Source organism: Sorghum bicolor, chromosome 8 (assembly GCF_000003195.3).
Source record: "Sorghum bicolor cultivar BTx623 chromosome 8, Sorghum_bicolor_NCBIv3, whole genome shotgun sequence".
NCBI lineage: Eukaryota > Viridiplantae > Streptophyta > Magnoliopsida > Poales > Poaceae > Sorghum > Sorghum bicolor.
In genome coordinates, this window is record NC_012877.2 from 55,624,402 (window position 1) to 55,638,164 (window position 13,763).

At 41.8% G+C, this 13,763-nt stretch overlaps 1 protein-coding gene and 1 pseudogene across 1 annotated transcript; one reads left to right on the forward strand and one right to left on the reverse strand.

Annotated features, from left to right (window-relative positions):
- LOC8068076 (probable prefoldin subunit 3) lies at positions 1,528-7,814 on the forward strand. The gene is made up of 6 exons (XM_002442284.2): positions 1,528-1,735; positions 5,132-5,189; positions 6,374-6,445; positions 7,071-7,190; positions 7,270-7,371; positions 7,471-7,814. The coding sequence occupies exons 1-6, from the start codon at positions 1,584-1,586 to the stop codon at positions 7,540-7,542; spliced, it is 576 nt and encodes a 191-aa protein (XP_002442329.1). The 5' UTR covers positions 1,528-1,583; the 3' UTR covers positions 7,543-7,814.
- Positions 9,353-13,106, reverse strand: LOC8068077 (annotated as a pseudogene).

Below are 13,763 nucleotides of genomic sequence, written 5' to 3' on the forward strand. Positions count from 1 at the left end.
CCGCATTTAGTCACTACTAAGCTGAGAGTTGAGACTCTAAATAAATTACACCCATCTATTTGACTACTAATTAAAGCAATGATTTGGGATAGCAGTTCTGAAAATATCACCTATGCAACACTATGCCAGTAATGCCACTAGCAGTTAGCAGATGATAACCCAATGTATGCTAAGATAATAGCCATCTGTTATCTGTTATTTGAGTTTGGGCTCTCAAAGATTACATTCACCTACTAGGTAGTGAAAGCATTGGGTTTGGGTGATTGATATATTTTCTCGTACCTTTTTAATTTTTTTTTGTGCTTTTAGCTTATGTATATAGAATTTGCCCCTGCTAAAAAATTTTTCATAATTCTGACTCCGTCGCTGGCTCTAACGAGCGTGTACTCGGTAAAGTTAATTTTGCCCTTAAGGCATATGTCCTCACTCTCTCATCCATTAGATTCGCTTTGAGAAGTGTGCAAACACACATCTCAATGCGAAACTGCTTTGAGATGTGTGTTTACACACTTCTTAAAGCGAATCCAATAGGTGGGAGAGTGAGGGCATATGCCCTTAAGGCAAAAAAAACCGCCTCCGTGTGTACTCGCCTCGATGATCGACGCACTGTTCTGTGCACGCGTCTTCTAGCGCCGGGAAACTTAACGACGAAGAATTTGGCTCAGTCCCATTTTTGTTCATCATAAATAAATTGGAGAAAATATAAGATATCCTTTTGTTGTATAATAACTCAGTGCTCCGAGAGAAGAAACTAGTTTGACCCACAAGATATCCTTTTTTATTGGAAAAATACAAGAGTTCGGCTCTGTTCCTCCGTATCTTGTAGGACTACTTTTTTTATTAGTAGCATTATTCACTCAACATGGCATTGGCATGTTCGTTAGACTAGTCTCAATGCATAGTTTTACGACACAGTTACTAAGACTATAAACTAGGTAACCGAGCCATATGAGTTTTATGGGGATGAAACACCTCTCTCATCTGATGAAACTCTTTCATTTAATAATCCTACCAAGTCAGCATTTTTGCTTATATGACATCCTATTTAATGTGCATGACACTCTCATGAAACATACATTGGGACTAGCCTTATCACTAGACTGAACCAAATTAGTAGTAGAGTACTACTAGCCTCCCTAGATTATTATTTTTAATAACGCATTTCTAAGAGAACACGTTGCTTGCGTACATACCATGATTCTTTCTTGATTCATACTCCCTCAATTTCAAGTTATAAAATATTTTAACTTTTCTAGATACGTTATAATTTAAGTGCATAGCAAATCTACCAAAAGCCAAAACATCAAATTCAACGTAAAAAGTCAAAACATCTTGTAATTTAAGACGGATAAGTGTATGCTAGGCTGCTTTGGGCTTCATCCAGGACACTTGGGCCGAGAAGCCCAGCAACCATTCCCATCCCGTTTGGTTTCGTGGGCCTTTTCTGTCACCCACCCTGTGTCTGTGTGCGCTCGGCCCTGAATGTGTGCTTTACACTTTACTCGAATCGCTGTTTTGCTGCAAAAAAAACCTTGTTGCTCTTTGCGCTTTTTGACTCTGCCTGCTTCTCCTCTCTCTCTCTCATGGCGGCGGCGGTGGCGGCGTCGGCGTCGACGCCGCAGGGGGTGGCGGAGCGGCGGGGCATCCCGGCGGCGGCGTTCGTCGAGGACGTCGAGGCCTACCTCCGACAGGCCGGGCTCGACGTCAACTCCGCCCTCGCCTTCCTCCAGGAAAGGTGAACGAAACCTCAGAAACTTTGGGTACAGTACTAGCTTAGGGATCTCACTAGGCTCCGCCGGAGCGCGCGGGCTTGATTCGGGGAATCGCGTATTGGTACCGCTGGCCCTGATGCGCCCGTCGTATCGGGCACCGACCTGGATCCACTGTGCGAGCACCTCCGACGCGGTGGCCTTTTGGAGAGGAGATGCGGCTGGCTGCTTTGCTCGGATCCAAGTCCATGCTGCGCGTTTGTGACTTGTGATAGTGGTGGTCGTTGATCCCACTCTGCTTGTTAGTTGAGCTTACGAACTGGGAGCAATCGAATTGACTGATTCAGGGTTTCTGCGAGGGTTTGGACATTCTACTGGTTTCATACTTCATTCATAGGTTGATCCTTCGCTCGGATTGCTGCCAGTTGTGAATCTCGATACCTCCTTCGCAGAGTCTCCAACTTGTTTCAAGCCATTTGCCTTCTCCTGGTTTTGGAGCAGCTTCTGTTCTACTATCTGTTTGCTCAATATGCTGTGGTTACTTGGTCCACGACTCGGATACCATTTATGGTTTGCAGAGGTCCCTGTTTGTGTTGGTTATCCATGCTTGCTGATTATGCAGTTTGACACTAGGAGTGTTTGGTGCTTGTATTTGCACAAAACATAAGAAAAGGAAAAGCAAAATCTGGCTGGTTGTGGCGGGAATCTGGATTTATCTTTGTAAACTTACTGCCTTGTCGGTTTATATAGCTTGCCTCGGATTCATTGCCTCCTTGGATCGTGCTTGATCTAGGAGAAGTGGCCTATTTGTTTTGTATCTTTCATAAAGCGTTACCTTTCCATCCATTCAACATTTCTTCTTAAAATCGTGGAATTCTGATTGTATCTTTGTTTACTCTGAGGTGGACATTGCCTTTGTATCTTTTATTATATAGCAGTAGCTTTAAGCAGTGTCCGTGTAAAATGGGGCATATTTATTTTCTTCTTAGTTACGAATGAAATACTGGATGCTCAAATGCAAACTCTTCCATGAGGGCATGTACAACCCACAGACGGCTTGCTGTTTGTATGATGACGTCATGCTACATAGAGACAGCTAAATAGAGAGCGTGTACAGTGGGTTGTCTGTTTAGCTGTCTGTTAATTATTTAATGCTTGCATGTAGCCATGATCAAGACTAAATATGATTCATGTATATCATTATGTTGCTTGTTGATAAAAAAGGTTAAGCATAAATAAGACAACCATGGCTAAAAAAGATGAAGCATAAACAAATTAGAAATATATTAAAAATAGATGGAAAGTAAAGAAAAAACAAAGACAAAAAACAAAAGTATATGAAAATACCATATTGCTCCTTGTCTCTTCCTATCCTCTGGTTCTGTCCCCGTTTTTTTTCTCTTCCTATCTCTTCTGTATTCTCTCTAGCGTCTCCTCCATCATGGTGAGACAAAATTCCAGTGCTCGGCCTTGCATGGGCAGTGCGGTGAGCTCTCCCCGCACCGGCCTTGAAGCCGGCGATTCCTCACTCCTCAGCCTGTGTATAAGTACCGCCGACGAGCTCGTGGTCACTCACCGCCTCTGAATAGTCACTTCGCCATGAACAGCAGTGCAAGCAGAAGCTGCAGGTGGCGTCGCTTCCAGCCTGCCACGACTTCCTCAAGGCGGCTATGGGTACCGGCATGGCGGAGGGTAGCTACATCATCACGTGCCTGGACCTTGCCTCCCTTGACAGTGTGTGGCAGTTTGTGGACAGCTTCCGCCATGCAGGGATGTCGCTCGACTCGCTCGTCTGCAACCCACCATCTACCGCACTCAATCCTGTGAACTTGGCGCTCGGAGCCGATGATTCATACAACACGCGGCGAAGGCGTCGGTTTGGCGTGGGAGCACAAGCCGACGCCGTTGTTTCACGAGACGACGGCTTCCATCTCTCTCTTCCTTTAATGCAGTTCGCAAGGGAGTATTTTACAAAAATTACATCATACAGACGGCACTTGGAAGCCCGTTCTACGTGCCCGGAGCTGTCCAGGAAGGTTTATTTCTGTTTGATCATTAGGCAAAGTTTGTTCTATTTGGTTGAACGCTTGTGGTCACACTTTTCATGTTTGCACTGAAATGTGGGTTGCCCTAGCTGCAACATGTGTTCACTGGTCCCTAGCTATTGGTCAGTTTACTCTTTGTCAGCAAATACATTTAATTTTCTGTCCCATCCATGATATTTAATCATACCATTCTGAATTGGTACCCTATTGGTTTATTCCTACTTTGTCAAGTGTTTTTGTGTGAAAACTGTTGCGATATCTGTTTGTGTGATGTGGCAGGCATTTGCTGTTCTTTTATGGTACATGTAACGGACACTAGGGGCTTCAATATTTGTCCATTAAAACTTGTGTAAGGTGTTACATGCTTTGAAAGAGTCAAGGCTATATATCCTTGCCCAGTATAGCAGCCCATATGTATCCAGTGAGACCTTTTTAATTCCATTGTCCGGGTGCTAAACTTGTAGCTACCATCTGATGCCAGACCCAACAAGACTGAGTGCTGGGACATGAGAGGAAGTGCTGTCGTTGTCGTATGCTTTCCATAATCTGCGGATTTATGCATACTGCGTATTTGTAGCTACTGTTTAGTGGAAGATAGGGGTGATAGCAGTCGGGAAATTCCCATACCATCTGATGTCGTTTTCCGTATTATGATAGCGGTTTCAACCGTTTCTATTTTTAGCAAACATAAAAGTTTGTGATTTTCTTATTTTAGCATAACTGTTTTCTTATTGGTTAATTTCATAAATATGGGAAATACCGTACCAACCATTTTTCCGTTTTTCGTACTATAATACAGTTCCTGACAGTTTCCAACCGTTTTCATTCCTAGCGGGAGAACCTTTAATAGGCATGAAACATGACAGAATTGCTGTGTGCCTGTGTCCAACTAAACTTTATTATGGTTGTGTGGCTCTGGCAGCCTGGAGATTATCACCTGCATAGTGGAGGAAGAAAACATAGCCTAGGGACCCGGCTTCAATATTTTGGGAGATTGGCTTCTACTCCATGTCATGTGTACTGCATACCAAAATAAGAGTTAATTGCATAGCCATTTGAGGGTTCAGAATGGTCATACCGTCATAACAATTTGAATATGAATCTTCATTGTACTAATGTGTGAAGAATGGATTTCTGTTTGCCTTGTGATCCTTAATTTTTTTTAGAGCTGATAAACTAAGAATACTACTTGTAGAGCTAGTGTTCTCATTTGGAGGAACCTTAGATGCCAGAGCTGGTGATTAGTTCGTTCTAATTTCTTTCAAAGGGAGTCTTGTCAGATTGTGGCTAAATAGTATTTCTTTGTGAATGTTCATATTTCTGTCTGTCACGCTTATTTTGAGGAGAAATGTAACATGTGTTTTTCATTTTGTTTAGGTTGCAGCAGTACAAAATAGTGGAGATGAAGCTTCTAGCACAACAAAGGGATCTTCAGGTGCTCATATGATTTTCCTTCAGATTTTTGTAGGCTTGCCTATGTGATGTATGATATTCACATGATTAGTAAACTCAGTGTTGCCTAATGAAGTCAAAGTGAACTTATGGGTGAAAGTGTGAAGATTTGGTTTTAAATCTAAGGCTTTCATCATGAACCGCCATAGGTGGTAGCCCCCAGAAGTTCATAATTCATAATTTCTTCATGATCCCAACACAAGCCCTAGTATTCCTTAGCTCAGTTGTTCTCAATCTAGTGTTGATTAAAGTAAGTTACTCTCTCTGGTCTAAAATATAAGTCAATTTAATCTTGTACTGATTCAAATCTCTCTAACATTGACCATGTTTATATAAAAATATAGTAATATACTAGCATCTACTCCCTCCATTCCAATTTGTAAATCGTTCTGGCTTTTCTAGACACATAGTATCTAGGTGCATAGCAAAAGCTATGTACCTAGAAAAGCCAGAATGACTTAAAGTTTGGAACAGAGGGAGTATAATACTTCTTTGGTTCTTCCATCTATATTTTACCTCTGTATAAGCCAAGGCATAGAGACCAAAAAAAAAAAACTTACTCCCTGTATGATCAGCTGCTGCCAGCTGCCCATTAATGCAACAATGCACATGCACCCAACAAAGACAGAGACGTTGCAAGCTGCACTTTGCTGCATGCGCTACCCATTGAATACGGAGACCCCCCAGCTTCTGTTGCATGCACTAGCCATCAGCTATGGAAACCCAACATGGCTTCAGCGGAGATGCTACATGACTGCGTCTGCATGTGTGAAATGAGGCAACACCCGCATACACACTATGATAAAGCAGCGGCTGATGTAAATACACTGATCAGACTTGGAAACTTTTCTGGGCCTTAGGCAACGAACAAAACTGGACAGAGGGAGTACCAAATAAATGCACTATGAACACATATTTCATCCGGGGTTTAATTAAACTTGATGTTCTACATGTTTGTGTATTTTTCTACAAACTTGATCAACGTTGGAAAATTTTATCTAGGACAAAACTAAAACGAGTTACATTTTAGAATGGAGTATTGGATTAGGGTAAAAATTTGAATTGCTGTTCATGGAACAGACTTACTGTTAATCACTGTGATAAATATTACTTATGTAGTTATGTTTGCAAACAGATGTAACATATTAGCCTCTATTCTGTTGACAGGCAAAGATTCCTGATATAGAGAAGTGCTTGGATATTGTTGCAACATTACAAGCTAAAAAGGATTTGGGTGAGGTTTGTACAATTTTCTGGAATCGAGTTATCTACATTCTTTTCATCTTCTATAATGATGATGGCACTATTGTCGGGGCTCTATTCTAGCACTTAGGCCTATAAAATGTTCAGTTTTGATGCTTTACATGGCCTATTGGTTCCTTTACCTTGTGTTCTGCTACGTATAAACTTTAGATCCTGTACTTCAACTATATCTCAAGTTGTAATTTACTTGTTTATTGTGTACTTTCTGCAACTTTTATTGGTCAGTAATTGAGTATGCAGTATCATTTATGCCTAATAATAATTTTGTTGTATAAGGATTTAAGCATGAAAAGTAAATGAAAAATTGAATTCTCAGTAAAGCACCCAACCCAAGGAATTTTATCATTGGAAAAGGTTAGTGTGCCTGCGCTAGGGGTTTCATATGCTTGCACTACATACATATCAAATTGTTTCATCTGCAGTGCCATTTAAACTTGCCTATTGTCTACATATCCTGCACGTTTGCAGGAAATTAAGCTGTAGGCTCCTCAATACTTTTTTATGCTATAAAACCATGATGGATTCTAGTTGGGATTGGACTTGAGCAAATCAATTATCTAGTGAAAGCTAACTGTCCATGGCTTCCAATTAACTGATGCAGGCACTCATAGCTGATTTCGAATTATCTGAGGGAATCTACTCCCGTGCGAAAATTGAGGATACCGACTCGGTGTGCCTTTGGTTAGGTGCAAATGTGATGCTGGAGTACTCTTGCGACGAGGTTATTAAACAATGACCATCCTTATTTTCAGTGCTACTTTTGTTTTAGCCCAGCCCCCTTATTTCCTGAACTTTTGCAGGCCAATGCCCTCTTGAAGAAAAACTTGGAAAATGCCAAGGCCAGCTTAGAAGTCCTTGTTGCTGATCTTCAGTTCTTGCGAGACCAACAAACCATCACTCAGGTAAAATTGTTGAGTAGCTTAAATGATCTTAGTTTGCATGATTCAGCAATGATTATACCGTGGCCTCATGCCTATAGTGTGGAATGATATCTTGATCAGGTTACAATTGCTCGGGTATTCAACTGGGATGTACACCAACGGAGAAGCAAACAAGCCATAAAAGAAACTTGATCAGTTATATCACAAGGCCAACCAATGTGATTGGGACAAATTTTTTTTGTACGTTTTGCTACCTCTGGCAGATGAGTCCATCATAGCGAGCTCTTTGTTGTTGATGGTTCATTTGCTGTGTAACAATGTATCGATTTATTCTGTTTTATGGCGTCGGAACATTAGTAGAAGATTTCATTTCACTGCTCCTTTTCCCCACTGGATGCCCATATTCTGGTTTGATGGATCACATTTCACAAGATATTTTACTATGCTTCAGGGTTTACAGAGAAGCCTTGCGATTGCCAAACATGAATAGCTGGAACATTTCATGTTTACTGGATCGCAGTCCTTGAGTTAAACGGCTCATTGTCATGTTGTTCAAAGATAGATTTAGAGAAAAAAAAAGAACAGGTCAGATGACTTTGGTGGGTCCCATTGTCATGCTTGACAATTGCTCCTTATGCTCCACAAAGAGAGACATTTTAGAAGTTGGGGTAGATACTAAACTTTTGGCAGATGACCAAATATCCTAAAGTTGTCTTTCATTTATGTGTTGGGCTGGAAAGTATCTTAATCTATGTGTTCGCCTATAATCACATTTTTTTATGGGACAAAATTTGATGCTATAATACCCTTTTATATGACGCTTTTTTTTTTATGGGAGATGACCAAATATCCTAGAGTTGTCTTTCATTTATGTGTTGGGCTGGAAAGTATCTTAGAGCAACTCCAACAGTTTGGCTATTTTTGTTGTGGAGGCTATTTTGGAATTTGCAAAGCAAAAAGTAGACTCCAACAGTTATGCTATCTGCTTTTGTAAAATAGAAAGTTTGTTATCCCTTGATTTTCGATGGCTATATATAGCCAATGACACTAGCTAGCTGATTTTGTAAAATAGCAAGACTGTTGTGGATCTCTTCTTTTTTAAGAAGTTTTCTATTTTATAAAATAGCTAAACAATAAAATTTGACTACTAATTTTAGCCAAGCTCTTGGAGTTGCTCTTAATCTATGTGTTCGTCTATAATCACATTTTTTATGGGACAAAATTTGAATGCTATAATACCCTTTTGGCAGATGACCATGAGGGAGTAGATTTTACCTTGTCAGAATGATTTTATATTGTTCTGGTCAATAATGGTCGTAGTTGTACAGTGCTAAATGTTCAGACAGAGATTGTGACTGTCTGGGTCTTGAATGTTAACTGACAACTGTGTATGCTTTAACCCATCAGTGATCAGTGGCCTGTATTTGCAAGCTTTCTCTACCTCAATGAATAAATGACGATGAAGCTCAAGTCTGAAATCACAGGCTCACAGCATTCTGAAGTTCCAACAACTTAGCAAGTAGATCACATGCCCTAGCGTGCTTCAAGATCCTAAAAGCCTATTCGTTGTCAAAATATTCTCTTGAATTTTCCTCGCAAGAATGATTTAGCCAGCATGCTGTTGCTGGCTAGATCTTCCATTTGACCTGGTCTACTTTTACGGCTTGCCAAAATTCATTGTCACGATCAATTAATTCATAGTCATAGGCATAGCTTTGCCAAATTAAGCCGGTCTTTTTCAGTCGATATGATAACTAACTGCCTAACTTTGACTCTCATCTTTGGCTTTTGTTTGAACTAGCGAATTTGGTCAATTGTTGTTCACTTGGAAGCTGAAGTCAGTATGAATTGTGTCACAGCGTTTGCAGTAACTGACTGTCACAACTCACAATCCATAAAATCACACAGAATAAACGCTCTACGAATATTTTTCTTCGACATTAAGATCTTATATCAATCATGTGCTGAATTTTACTCCTTAAGCTTCTGTATATTGGCTTCGTAGAAATAAAGCATTACACGAAACAAAACCTATCTACCAGTTGTTGTTACAGATATGGTCACATCATTAATACTGCTTGGCTGTATAGCAGTGGAAGCCTCTTCGTTTCCTACACTACTTAGGTTGAAATATGCAGGATGCTTTGGCTTAACCATAATGATAGATTTGTTGCCTAGCATTGCAATAACATCTGACATGGTGGGTCGATCAGCTGCTTTCTCTTGTACACACAACAATGCAATGTTCATACACCGCATCATCTCTTCTGAGTGACCAATGGTGTCCAGTGATGCATCAATGAGCTCACCCCATCTTTCCTCTTCAAATAATTTCCATGCCTGATTTGCAAATAAACAAAGTTATATATAAGATACCAAGTAAACAAAATAATTTTGCAAGTTACATGTGTGTCCATCTCACATATCCAAGGAGATTAATGAAATTTCCACATTCATGGCCAATTGCTGAATTCCTTTTACCACCAAGGATCTCAAGAACGAGAACACCAAAGCTGAACACATCAGATTTGATTGAGAAGAGGCCCTCGTAAGCATACTCAGGAGCCATGTAGCCACTAAAAAGATAGATATAGTATATGTCAAATTACTGTATATGTCTTAGCTTAGCATAAATATGTCCATTAGCAACATTAGCCTTTGCAAAAAAAAAAAGTTTATATGAAACTTACTATGTGCCAACCACTCTTCTTGTAGTGCTTTCTTCAGTGTTATTTGAAGTAAATATTTTTGCTAACCCGAAGTCTGAAATTTTAGGATTCATTTCACCATCCAAAAGAATGTTGCTTGGTTTAAGATCTCGATGTATGACACGCAAACGGGAGTGCTTATGTAGGTAGAGAAGCCCATGTGCTATTCCTTCAATTATTGCTGTACGCTTGTTCCAGTCCAGTAAAGCTTTTCTGTTTTCGTCTGCAAATACATAACTCTGTTTCAGTTACATACGGACTGGGTTCAGGGCCCTGACAGAAACAATTTTTCAAGAAATTTTAGTCCTTTCGCTGGTTCCACAAAAACTATGTCTAAAATAAATTAAGAAACATAAATATGTTACCAAAGATGAAGAAGTCCAAGCTTTTGTTTGGCAAATATTCATAGACCAATATTTTTTCCTCTTCCTGAGAGCAACACCCCAAGAGCCTAACCAAATTCCTGTGTTGGAGTTTGGCTATGAGCTGGACTTCATTTTTGAACTCTATGAAACCTTGTCCGGAATGTGAAGAAAGTCTCTTCACGGCTATCTCCAATCCCTGGGAAAACTTGCCCTGGGGTAAGAATAAAAGTTAGACTCTTCAGTTTCTACATTCTCTTCCACCAATTCTTCAAGTTACAAAATTGTCAACTAGGTCCGTAAGTACAAGTATGATTGTATTTTCACTTGTCTAATGACGTTATGTACATGCATAATAATAATCTTGTGCTAGGTAGCAGTGTTGAGACTATTTGGGGGGGGGGGTGCTGTCTCATGTTTGGTATTTTTTTTATCGAACATGCAGGAGAGCTGCGTATCATTATATTAATAAAAGAAAAGAAAAAGTCTTACAGGGGCTAAACCCAAACAGAGGCAAAACCCCACAAACACACACACCCACAGCCTCAAAACAAAACAACTAAGTCACTGGGGGAGAGAAATACAAGGGCAACCAAGAGAGAACCCCTACTGCAGACAACTAAGCTGAAGCTCGGGTAGAGATTAGGGAAATCCCCTTAGCCCCTGCCGCACTCCACCGACCAGCCTCCTCCTTGGCCAGGTGCAAGACCGAGTTAACACTTGGGGTTGCATTGTTGAATACACAATCATTTTTGTGCCGCCAAATACTCCAGGCACCTAGGATTGCCAGAGAATTCACGCCCCGTCTTAGGTCACTTTGAACAGCACCATCCATCTTTCTCCACCACTCCTCGAAATTCTGATCAGCAGGTGTTGGAGCAAAGGTTGCAGCAGTCTCATGTTTGGTATGAGAAATCATTGCATTCCAAGGTTCGTAAGTAGAAGTATGATTGTATTTTCACTTGTCTAATGACTCTTTGTACATGCATAATAATAATAATCTTGTGCTAGGTAGCAGTGTTAAGACTATTGTGTGTGTGTGTGTGTGGGGGGGGGGGGTTCTCATACTCTCATGTTTGGTATAAGAAACCATTGCATTCCAAAGATCATATATAAAATTTTGGTAGGATGGCTTCATCCCTCATGTAAGGGATGAGAAGCTGCTTTGTTGACAGAAAATTAAACACATCCATTTGCAGAACCAATGCAAACACCCTATTAATTCCATGCCAATGATGAGAATAAGATTTGTCGATAGAAAAAGATGATAGACACGATGCTGTTGTGATCTAGTATTTACCTTGTAGACAGCGCCAAAGCCACCTTGTCCAAGTTTGTTTTCTTCTGAAAAATTATTTGTGGCCTCCAGCAACTGTTCAAACTCAAACACGGAGAACTCTGAAGAGCTCTTCCCTTGCCAAACTAGTTCTTCCTGTGCCTTCAAGTCCCTAGTACGCCTTGATCCTGCTTGTAATCCTCTATCCATTTTAGTTGAATATGTAGATGAAATACTCTTTATTTTTAGTCAAACTTATTCCGCTAATAGGAACAAAACAAAGAGCAATGACAGAACAATACACTTCAGTTTCAGGTACCGACTATCATACCTTTTCTGTATGATCTAAGGCAAGGGCAGCAGAAGATGATGAAGCAGAGAAATGCTGCCACTGCTGGAGGACATACAGCTATCAGAATTATCCACAAATTGTTCATACGCCCTGATACCAAACATGATAAAATTCAGTATCCACCACCACCACCACCATCATCATCATCATCATCATCATCATCATCATCATCAGTATTCATCGGCAGCAGGAATTACAACCATGGGAACTTACTCTTGTGTTTCACTGGCGTTGTAACCGGCGCAGGCGCCGATGGCCGTCCGCCGAGATGCAGCATGGGCTTGCTGTCGTAGAACGGATAGGCCTCGTACCTGATAAAACACCGTATGGCTCGGAGCTGTACTCCCGTCCGGAGGGTCATGGTGAAGTTGAGCGTGCCGAGGAGACGAGTAAGACACGCCAAGCAGTTGCTGTCGGACAGGTCAGGCGTGCACTGCGCCATGGAGTAGAGCACAATCGTCGGGCTGTCCATGAGGCCCGTTGTGAACCGCCCCGGCCGGCGTCGTGCTGGCCGCCGTTTGTACTGTCTTCACCAGAAGTTCGTTAAGCAGGCCCACAGTGTGGGCAACATCATCGGCGTCGCCGGTGATGTTATCGGTGCTCCAGTTGCCCCAGTTGCCCCAGCTTCTCGTGTTCCACCTCATGAATGGCGTGTCGTCGCTATTATTTCCAGACGTCGTATCGGAGGACGTGAGGGTGAGGATATCCTCCACAGAGTAGACGAGGGAACAGTCATCACCGGTGTAGTAGGAAGCAATGAAGCACTGCTGCTGGCGTGATGGCGTCCGGTGGAGTACTCTGTCGAACGCGCTGGCCACGCATCCGCCGCAGGCGGAGTCGCTGACGATGTCGCCGCGGCAGAGCGCAAGAGCGTAGACGGCGTCTGGGGCTTGGCCGAAGACAGTGGTGGCGAAGTGCACTGGGGAAGAAGAGGTGTTCTTGGGGAGGGTGGCGGCGACCTGTCTAAGGTTGTCGCAGAATACGTCGGCGGTCGCCGGGGACAGCGTGATGCCGCCCAGCACGAGCAGAAGGACGATGCCGGAGACGGCGTTCGCCATGGCCGGGCCAACCTGACGTCTGGTCATCTCGTGCTTCTTCGGTCTTCACCTACCGGCTGCCGCTGCCGGCCAGATGGTCATGCTTTGCTCAGTCCTCTTATCTACCACCGTTCAACAATTCATCACTAAACGATCACTTAGAAAAAAACAACAACAAAAATATATTCAATTAATTCCTCCCTGCCTTTTAATTATTATTAGGAGTATATGCATGATATAATGTCCTGCCGTCCTGCGCACCAGTCCAATCTTAGAAACTGGCATTTTTTGACAGTTGATTTCCGCACTGGCCAGTTTGCTTTCAGTAATCAGTAGTCACTACTACTGGTCATCAGCTAGCGTCATACCTTAGGAGCCATCTAAAAATTTATATATTGGCGCCAGAACTATGTTTCTAATGAGCTTTAATTTCTCCATCTAAAAATTTACTTGATCTTTGGCTCTTTGCAGTGTTGCCGGCAAGAGTGATTTTACTTTACGCAGAAAATGCTTAAGAGGTTGGACCCATGGAAAGGGAAGCACCTCACTTCAGGTGGCAGACCCCACTAACAGTTGCTTGAGCAGTATTTCCTCTCTATTAATTGTATGGGATTTTACAGACGGAGTACATAAAAAATAGATTTCATCAGAGCTAATTTTCACTAACAAAGGGCCGAA

Bases quoted from the DNA above. Each gene is read 5' to 3' on its own strand.
- LOC8068076 (XM_002442284.2), top strand. From the start codon at position 1,584: ATGGCGGCGGCGGTGGCGGCGTCGGCGTCGACGCCGCAGGGGGTGGCG. The intron at 1,736-5,131 runs GTGAACGAAACC...CATTTTGTTTAG, and splicing joins CTCGCCTTCCTCCAGGAAAG to GTTGCAGCAGTACAAAATAG. The intron at 6,446-7,070 runs GTTTGTACAATT...TAACTGATGCAG, and splicing joins CTAAAAAGGATTTGGGTGAG to GCACTCATAGCTGATTTCGA.